The sequence below is a fragment of the Morone saxatilis genome, unplaced genomic scaffold, assembly GCF_004916995.1.
Source record: "Morone saxatilis isolate NCDOM2014 unplaced genomic scaffold, NCSU_SB_2.0 Contig11, whole genome shotgun sequence".
Lineage (NCBI taxonomy): Eukaryota > Metazoa > Chordata > Actinopteri > Moronidae > Morone > Morone saxatilis.
This window is the reverse complement of record NW_023339663.1, coordinates 29,619,619-29,629,887: the sequence shown is the minus strand read 5'-3', so window position 1 is coordinate 29,629,887 and position 10,269 is coordinate 29,619,619. Positions and strand designations below refer to the sequence as shown.

At 39.7% G+C, this 10,269-nt stretch overlaps 1 protein-coding gene across 2 annotated transcripts in view; it reads right to left on the bottom strand.

The window, feature by feature from the left end:
* The window catches only part of cemip (cell migration inducing hyaluronidase 1), a gene marked incomplete in the record, with an annotated part of 167,875 nt that overhangs the window by 64,079 nt on the left and 93,527 nt on the right, over positions 1–10,269 (bottom strand). For both annotated transcript variants that reach the window (XM_035652320.1, XM_035652319.1), the window contains 4 exon segments: positions 2,245–2,366; positions 5,420–5,515; positions 5,624–5,694; positions 9,403–9,582. In XM_035652320.1, the coding sequence (XP_035508213.1) occupies positions 2,245–2,366; positions 5,420–5,515; positions 5,624–5,694; positions 9,403–9,582 (469 nt within the window).

Here is a 10,269-nt window from a genome sequence, read left to right as displayed (position 1 = left end):
GGTCCTGACCCCTACTAGGGGGCCAAAGCTTTGTGAAGACCTAAACACATATTCACAGAGCCCTCACTTTCTGATGAACTGCATCATCCCACATTCGAAAAATCCGCAGTTAAAACCACCAAAGATCTAACTGGACAACAGCCAAGCACCAGGAAGAAGAAAACAAGAAACATTTTTCAGAAAAGAAGCCTATTAAGAATACAAGATTGTGAAAAATCAAAACAAAAGCATAATACAGACAGAGAATAGTATAAAAAAATATTAGGAAAACTCCTCTGTGATGCTCACAGGGAGTAATCTGTAATTCATCCAATTCTCTGGTTTTACACAAACTTCCTGCAGTTATTGTGTTCACTGTTTGGGTTCATTGTACAGTTTATCAACTGTTATTGTTATGCATTGAATATAATGTGCGATATGTCACTTAGTAAGGGCTCTTCAGTTTACTCAATGCCAGAAAAGGTCTCCCTTAAGGTGGTAAGGTTGGAAACCAGATACTAAGGTTAAAGTGAAGCTAAGGACCAGGGCCAGTTCAGGCACTTTTGATAAATATAGTCTAGACACAGTATCCGCTATAAAGCCAGTGAGCAACTGAACTGCAGAGCCATAAAATAAATAAACTGCAGGTAGCAGTTTTAATTTAATGATATGACAGCAAAGTGTCAGTACACAATGCAAGCAGAGCTTTGTTGAGTTGTGTGTCTATTCCAGTGATATTTTGCAGGTGAATAACACCTCTACAGGACTGATACTACTTGCACCTCAATACAGAAATGACAGGCTGTCTTTTACTGAAGATTCAAGACACTATTGCACAGATGATCCGTAAACTGGGTCATAAATTATGAATGACATCCTATCCTTTGTATAATTGCACGCTGCGGACACAACAGCTATATAGTAGTTCTGTTCATACTATTTGCTCACAGTGTGGTCATACATAGCTATGTTGACAGTCTGCACGGTCACAACAAATTGGCGGTATGTGGTTGTCTGCACAGAGCCCAAGCGTACACCCTCTGATGACAACATTTACGTCACTCAGACCCAAGCGGTACTTGCAGATGCAGAAAGTGTAATTCCAGACTAGGTTATGTGTTGTTGATGACATGACACGGACCAGAAGTTGAGTGAAGTTAAAAAAAGTTTAACAACCTATCATTAAATTATTGGGCAATGAAATGATCACCCCAAGGGTACAAGTGAATTTCTGGCCTCGGGCACAGGAATGGCTGTGCCTGTTGGTCTTGACTCTAGACTTTATAGCCAAGACTTTATATGTGGCTTGCAAAACAATGACTTTGACAATGACATGCCCCTGCTTTATCACTTAAACTGCTGGAAAGGCCCCTTAGAAAAAACATTTCAAAAATCTCAACTTGTTCCGAATCATAAAGTGGAAAACATGATCATAAATCCCTTGAAGCAGGGCATGGCATGAAAAAGAAAGCATTCTGGACCCTTACTGACACAGTCTAACCCAGTGGTTCCCTAACTTTCTCTTCCTTAAGAAGCTGGAAAAGTACATGCCTCACAGTTTTTATCAATCAAGACAGATAGCGAACCAAAACTAATAAAAAGGATCCAAGTTGAATTTTAGTGCAATAAAGGTCAGCACGATAGCATCAGCAAACTCTTGTTTCTTTATCTTCCCTTCATCATATGCAGTCATATTCAGCAATACGATTAGTTCCACTGCAATTTTTCCCCTGGTCATCCACGCCCCACTTGCAGTGACTTTATACCTCACAGTTTGAGAACCACTGTTCAAACCTGAGTCTGGGTAAGACCACAAATCTTCCCAAAATGTTGGAGTGTTCCTTTAACTGTGGGCTTGTGAACAGAGCTAGGATGCAGGCCTGCAGATAGCTAATATTTAAATTTAAAGCTGTCAGAATGCCACAGGCGTGTAATTAGTAAATTTATTATTGTTTCATTCCTCAGATATTCCACCTTTGCAATTTGCTTTAATCACCTGAGGCAGTCAAACATTTACACAGAGAGAGCAGGAGGGTTTCTGGGTAAACTGACTCTGAAAAATGATACCTGAGCACTGCATTAAGGTTTCTGCTGATAATATATCAGTGGATTTTCATGTTGCTTCAGAAGAATATGATAACAACCCAGTTGCCGGCATCAGCAGCTCTCATCTCTGAGGCTTGGTGACTGCAGTATCAGTAAGGTGTAACTGTGCACGCACACTCATATATGTATGTGTGTTTGATGAAGTGAGAAGAGATTTACCTGGATGCCCAGTGGACTGCTACATAGTCGGTCTGGATAGGCCTCGTGCAGGTCAGACAGTTTCTCCCAGTCTCCAGATCCCCTCTCATCATCCCTGTCAAACCATTCTGTCCACTCTGCCTCTGTGGGATGGACACGGACACACACAGACACACACCAGTAGCACCCAGTTCAGTAGTTGGACAACCAAGCGGTAGATATTAGACTAATCTACATCAAGGCTTTGACTTGCAGTCCATTTAGACTGTCAGAGAGCATTTGTAGCAGAGTAATTGAAGGGCTCTCTCCTCCCATTATGTTCTCTGTCTGGCTGCCACAGCGGGGGAAGCGCATTTGACTGTGGGCCTGAAGTTCAATCCCAAGCTCAACACGCAATGGAAGAGACTGCGAGACTGCGAGACTGCGAGACTGCGTGTGTGCATGTGTCCGTATCTGCATGCCGGAATGTGGCATTTTCATTTAAAGAGGTGCTATCTGATGGGAGATGAGAAGCATTCTTACACAGTCAACAGAGTTTATCTCAACCAGAGGTTTAAACAGAGTCAGCTTTTAACTAAAAAGGAGGGGTGGGGGTCAATAACAGCAGCATACCAGCAGACGGCTGGATATGAGGCAGGCGTATTGATGAGATGATGTGGTGATGATATCACTGATAGATTAGTGTAGTTATTGTGATCCTGCAGTTGAATTACAACCTCTAACAGCCACCATGCTGGCAGGCAAAAAAATTTATTCTTAGTCCTGCTGCCAGATAAATGCATTAAGACGAGACATTACAGGCAAAGATGTTTTTTCATGAACTGGTCAATTTTTTAAACTGTGGCCTGTTTCGCTTCCCTAACATGTCTTCTTTCAGACTAGAGGAAAGAAAACGCTCCAAATCCACATTTAGGTGTTATTTTACTGCACTGTCTTTGCTTCTGTAGATTTCTCCTAGTTAGTAAGTAAGTTAGCATAAGATATAGCCTAATTTGTAACTTGTAATACAAACAAATAATTGTGTTGAGTTTTTTTTTTCACACTCTAAATCTCTACTTCACTAGCTCCCCCCCTGTAAAAACCAGTAGTAGTTTTTCAGTAGCTAGTGCTTTATTTGCACTTGTAATGCAAAAAAATATTGTCTTAATGTAAGTAATTAACTGAGGTGATATCTGTTAAATAAAATGTTTTTGTCACAGGTGTTAATTCAATTCAGTTCAATTCAATTTTATTTGTATATCGCCAATTTATAACAGAAGTTGTTGAAGTTAGAGGTAACAGAATGACAGAGAATGGGGTGTAGTATAATGAGTTAGGAAATGTAGGACACACATTGTTTCTTTCTGGACTAAATACTCACAGTTGCATACTGGAGATGGTTTATAGGGTTAGGTTTAGGCCTAATCCTGCTCAAATCTTTACATAGTTCCACTGGTTTTGATAACACTGTACAGACAGGTCAACATTTTAACCATTTCACTCTGGAAGTGGTTTAGACATATAGTTGTGGAGCAGAAATGAGTAGACTTGCCATAGTCCAGCAGTGGGATATCTATGAGATCACTAAGCTCAGAAAGGAACTGATAACATAGTGATCCTGATTACAGAATATTTACCAGGGTCGTGGTTCAGCTCTACCTGACAAAAACAGTTGAACATGTCCATGGGAAATGAAAGTGATATAATAAGACAAATGTGGAGTGGAGAGGAGAGCATGTGGAGGTATAGAGGATATTATGTATTTTAGCACTGAGGCAAATGCAGCCAAACACACACTTAAACAGTAACAAAAGAATTAAACATTTAGTAGCAGTATGTAGTGACTTTACAGTTTATTAAAAGTCGAATTCAAATTCAGGTTCATTGGGAGACACTGCAGGTGAACAGGGTAAACACTGAATTTAACAGATATCACCATGAAACTGAATGACTTACATTAAAACAATTATTTTTTTACAAGTTTTATGAAATGTTATGTTTGAATATGCCAATGGAGCATTTTCTAATTTGCATACATGAATCTGAACACTGGATAAATCCAGGTTCAACATTCTTGTTTTATTTTTGTTTCATCAAAGTCTTTTACAGAGAGATTTTTGTATATCTCTTTTATTCACTCCATAAATCAGGAAATACTTTAATAGCCATAAAAGAAAATCACATTTCACCATGTTTTTAGGAATAAAATGCTCTATAAATCATACTGTAAATGTTATATGAACAAAGCCCTCTATAAAAATCTTCAGAATATAAATAAGAATAAAAAGCTTTGGTGTATGTAAATGCTGCTGAAGTGGAGATTTTTGGCTCAGAGTGTGAGAATATACTCACTTTGAGAAAACGGCCTTTAAAAATATGTATTGTAAAATCCATATATTTTACAAGACACTACCGGTGAATAGGGTAAAGATTTTAACTAATAGATATTACCATGAAACTTCCCAAACTCATTACTTACATTAAAACAATTATTCTTTGTATTATAAATTTTGTGAAATGTTATGTTTCAATATGCAAATGAGGCTATATCTTATGCTAACTTTAGGTGAAATCTACAGACGCAAACAGGCACAAAGTGCAGTAAAATAACCACCTAAATGTGATATGTCAAACAACAAACCAAAACACTATTTCAGTCAGGACCACTTTTGTCAAAAGGACTTTTATTCCAAAGCATAATGTTACATTTGGTGATATGGCTCTGTTCTGGGATCTCCTTGCCCTTCCACGTGCCTACATGGAAAACCTTAAGGCAGGGAGAGCACACCTCTTTGTGGCCTGCCTAAACTAACGCTGTGCTTAATTTGTTGGTGTTACAGTAGATATTGTGCTCATTGATAATAGTCTAATTGATCATCTCTAATAAACAGCTACAGCTATATACTGGCCTATATTTAATGCACATTTATTTCTCCCTTTTTTCCTTGTGGCTTATGTTAATTGCATTTGCGGAGAACTTTCCTTGCAAAACTGATCGTGGCAAATAGTGTGCCAGTAGTATCTTAGTAAATACAGGGGAATACATCATCAACCTCTGTTATCCTCCATAGAGAGAGACACACTTTGCAAACACTGACACAAATAAAGGGGAACTCCAGCCCGGTGTGTCTGTTTGATAAAATGTACCACATGAGTTTGGGGCAGAATGTGTGACATCTGGGTATGAAAAACTGTGTGTGAGAGAGAGAAGAGTTACCTTGCACCCACTGGCTGCTGGTAGTGATGGTGAAATGCTCCCCGTAGCTTGACTGGAAAACACGAGAGCTCAGGGCCTGTGAGGAGGCCTTGGTCCCTGACAATACACACACACACACACACACACACAGATCACTTACAACCTGTATGTTTTTTTACTCCACACATACGGGTGGGTAGCAAAAATAATAAAAATTATTTCTACCTTGATAGACAGCGTGATCCTCCACAACAGAAGAAGGGTCACCTTTTGTCACTATAAAAGTCCAGGGATGACTGTAGAGGGAAGAGACAGAATAGATGAAGCAGGGGAAAGAGAGAACAGGTGATAGATAAGTGAGGGCACAGAATGGACAGAAGGGACAGGGCCAAGACAGACAGAGACAGAAAGAGAGAGACATATGTAGTAAATAAGAGATAAAGCCAGGAATGAAAAAAGAAGAGGACATTCAGACAGAGGCAGCAGAACAGCAGGAGAAAATTGAGAAACATCTACATTAGACTGCACACACACACACGCACACAGATGGAAACATTATATTTCTAATATTGTTGACGTAAAGAGTGAGTGGCTGACATCCACAAGTGGGGAGTCTAGGTAATTATATGAGCTATCCCAGCATGCATCACTTAGGTGATGACGTGCTGGCTGTCAGGGTAGCTTTGTGCATGTGTGTCACATCAGATCTGTGTGAATGGAAGTGAGTGTGTTTGACCTGTGAGGAGAGAGGTGTGATACCTGTGTTGGGGAGATGAAGACCTTCTGGTGTGCTGAACATATCTCTGCTAAAAAAGAACATCTTGTGCTCGGGACTTCCTTTTCCAATGTTTTAAAAGGTGATTGACTATATGTCCAGTTTGTGTAACTACAGAGTAGTGATGTTATGTTTACTATAAAAATGTAGGACACTAGTGAGCAAAGCATGCTTGTACAGTAGGTGGCGGTGTGCACCTTGAAGCTGTTTGCAATCCACAGTGAAAACCAAAGAAGAAGAAGATAAGCAATGCATGGAGCAAAGCCGTCCTGAGTGGACACCAAAGTCTGTCTAGTTTTACGATGTAAAAAATCTGTAGACTCATTTGCTAACTTTAGCTTGTCACCCAAGTAAGGCAGCGTAGCGCATTCACAGCATCAGGAACGATTTGGGGTTCAGTATCTTGCTCAAGGATACTTCGACATGTGTGCAGGAGGATCCGAACCAACAGCCTTCCGATTAGGGGACGACCCGCACCACCACTGCACCACAGCCATATAAGACTTAAGTGCAAGGATATGCGGCCCATTAATGTGGTAAGAGCAAGTGTCTTATCCTTAAGAACAGTTGTTCTCAAAGCTTTTACAATAATGTAGCCTACCACCTTTGACATTTTTTTTAGTCAAATACCCTCTGGCCATATAAAGAGGTACAATACAGCGCTGCACAATCAGTGTCTGATTTATTAAGAAAAACACAAATATATCATTTCAGACGTTTGAAATTCATCACTTAATTCATGGCAAACCAATTATTTTGTCATCGTGGAATAACACTAAGACAGCAATATAGTTGCTTTGAATTGTATCTTTTGCAATCTGATGAACAAAAACATGAGCTTGTGCTTTACTGAAGATCTTTGTCATTGTCTGTGGCAGGGAGGCAACTTCTGCAATCAGTCTTTTCCAGAGGTTTTACTGCAGTTGACAGTTAATGGCAGTTAACTACTGCATTGAAAACAGGAATACTGAATATAAAATATAGGAACACATTGCTTTAGTATAAACTTGACGTTATACTTTCCCATGTGGTGTCGATGTATTTATGTGTTTTGAGAATATTTTTTCGGTAAAAGTGACAGCCCTAGTAGGTGTTGAATTCTCTCATCATCTGGTATCACAAGACAAGGGAATTAGTAGTTTAGGGGGTGTTGCCACTGAGTTTATCGAGTAGAGCCCAGCTGGCAACAGAAAACTTTAAATCTCAGCAGTCATTGAGGTCACAGAGGAGTGACTGACATTGATCAGTAACACTTGTGATTTACTCTGGTCATTATGTACTGTGAGTCAGTACTGTTTACACCATTAAAACAGGAATGTATGATTAGAGATTAGGCTGAGAATACAACATCCAATTTATGTGAACACAATTTGGTTGTTCCCCAGAGAATACCCCATTACTTTACCACATCTGTAGATGCTCCCCGACTGAGTTTGAATCCATTTTTGCTGAGCTTTAAAAAGCAGCACCAGAGGTGTGTTGCTGTATTTCTCCATGTTGCCAGCAGCACCACTGTGGCAGCTGCAGTAAACACATGCAAATTACTAACTAAGAATGTATTGCAGAATCTACGCTGTCTCATAAATTCCAGCTTATTAAAATGTCTCTTGGTGCACTGCAAATTACACAGCCTCTCTCTCCTGATGACACTAGTGTTGGCCTGTTGGCAACAGCGTGAGGAGGGAAGGCGACAAGAGTCATTAGGCAGGAATCCCTCTGCCGCATCGCCATCGTTCCCATCCATTTACTCTGTCCTCCACAGCATCCACAACCATGAAGCAAAGTGCAAATTGGGAAAGGGAATGGTAACTCTCACTCCGTCCTCGTGCTGTTTATGAAAGCCTTGCAGTGTTTCCTGCGGTCTCCTCAGAATCATTACTGTTCATAACAGGCCTGGCTTAACCATAGGGCCAACATTCACCAGCAACGTCTCTCAGCCCACAACAAGGCCTCTGATATTGTAGTTGACTAGCACTGTGCAAAACAAAACATCCACACAAGCTTGTGGTTTACTATGCAAAGCAGCCTAAAAGTTCTGCATTCTTTATTTCTGAGAAACAAGAGCACAGTTGAGTCTTGTCAGAGGAATGTGTCAGTGTACAAGTACACGTTCTCATCCACTCCCATACCCCTTATGTCAGTAACTTTCAGACATCTCCAGGGGTTTTGTTATCATGGCATGATTTGAGTTTCCATTTCCCATGCATTCCTGACATACTAACATATGCACACACGCACAAACACACGCAAAGTTTTTCCCTCTAAACACTTGGTGCAGAGTGAGATTCAGCATCTCTAAAGCAGACAAGACAGGATTAGCTGCTACAGAATTCTATAACAAGTGCATATGTGTATGTTTGTGTGTGTATGTGTACACGCACATTCTCATATGTGCTGAACTTTAAATGACATATATATTGTGAGTGTATTGAGGCCTTGTTTAATCTATGTATTTACTGCTAGGTAGGACTGAGTAAACTTCTTCCATATAGTATATTGTTGATACTAAACATATCAGTAAAATCTCTGCTCGAAGTGACTACTATATTACTAAACCTTTTCATAGTTTATTGTCTTGAGGGTCATCTACCTTTATAATGCCTATAATGTCCCACTTTTATTGACACTGACATAGAGATATTAATTCAATTCTTTATTATTATTATTAATATTACTATATTATATTTTTTGTTTTTTATTTTTATTTATGTGAGCTGACGTATTAAATTGTTTATTGACACTGACACAGAGATGTTAATACAATTCTTTATTTTTTTGTTTTTTATTTTTTTATGTGAGCTTAAGTATTAAATTTAGATTGTAGCTAATACAGTGAATACTGGGTGTATATAAGTTTACAAAATGTTACACTGGAGATAGTTTATGGAAAATCATTAGGGTCCCAAAAAGCTGCAGGGATTAATTAGCAAAAGACATCTGTGACTCACCTGAGGTTGTAACATTATGTCATTAATTCACAGCAATCAATAAAAAGAATGCTGGAAGCTTCGCAAACACATTTTCCTTGTCACATCTTCTGAGCTGAGTTGGAAAAGAACTGGACCTAGCAATATTGTCATAATTGATTCAGCTATTTATCTGTTATGCTTCTATTATGAAAATGTTGTGTTTCAGAAAATCTAAATGACACTTTCCATCACCAGTTGCCAGAGTAGTAGAGGCTAAAATGGTGGCATTTAATGTCAAAAACAATATTTCAGGAGCTCACCGAAATCCCAGACTGCTGATGTACTGGCTGCCCAGCCTGGAAAGGCTCTTCTTGGCTGTGTCCTCCAAGTTGTTGGAGCCCTCGTCGTTGACCACCATGGCCAGTATGAGCCCCGCCTCCACACCATCCATATACTTTGCAAGGCGGTGACTCTCATCCTTACTGCGGTATGTGTCAAACCTGGGGGAGTGAAGGGAGGTGGAGGAACAAAGTCATTGAAACTTCCATTCATTCTAAAACACAGACGGGCCAGAATCTGAGTTTTGGAAACCACTCAGTGGGTGCTTCCCAAGACCAGTGATCTGTGGGTCACAAATGCTCTTTTCTACATCCTGGACAAAAAGATTGTAATAACGGAGAACAAGCCAAGTTTATTTGTGAAAAGGGGCTCTCGGCACATCATGTAGCAATGTGCAGTTGAATCAGGTGCTTCTCAAAGAAAGGATTGGAACACACCCATCTGCAGCCTTCAGTGATGGAAACAGACAAATGTGCAGTCAAGAATGAAGGATTTTTTGTTTTTTTTCCCTTTGCAAGTTGGTTTGCCATCATTAAATTTATTTTGTCTAACATAAGACATAAAAATGAATGAAATGGAATGGAATGGAATGTCCAAAGGCAATATAAATTAAAACTGCAAGCAGTGATGAACGGGCCATCGCACTTAGCACACCCCCAGCGTCACGTGCCGGTGTAACACGTGCCGGCGTAACACTATATCTGAATATTGTCATGTAGACGTGTTCAGGGTGGGGTTTTTATCAAACATGTGAGTTTGGACATTATACACTGAAACGCCACGGTCAGGCCGTTCGACGTAAAGTCACAAATAACACAACTTTTCATCTGCAGTTTGTTTTGATTGTA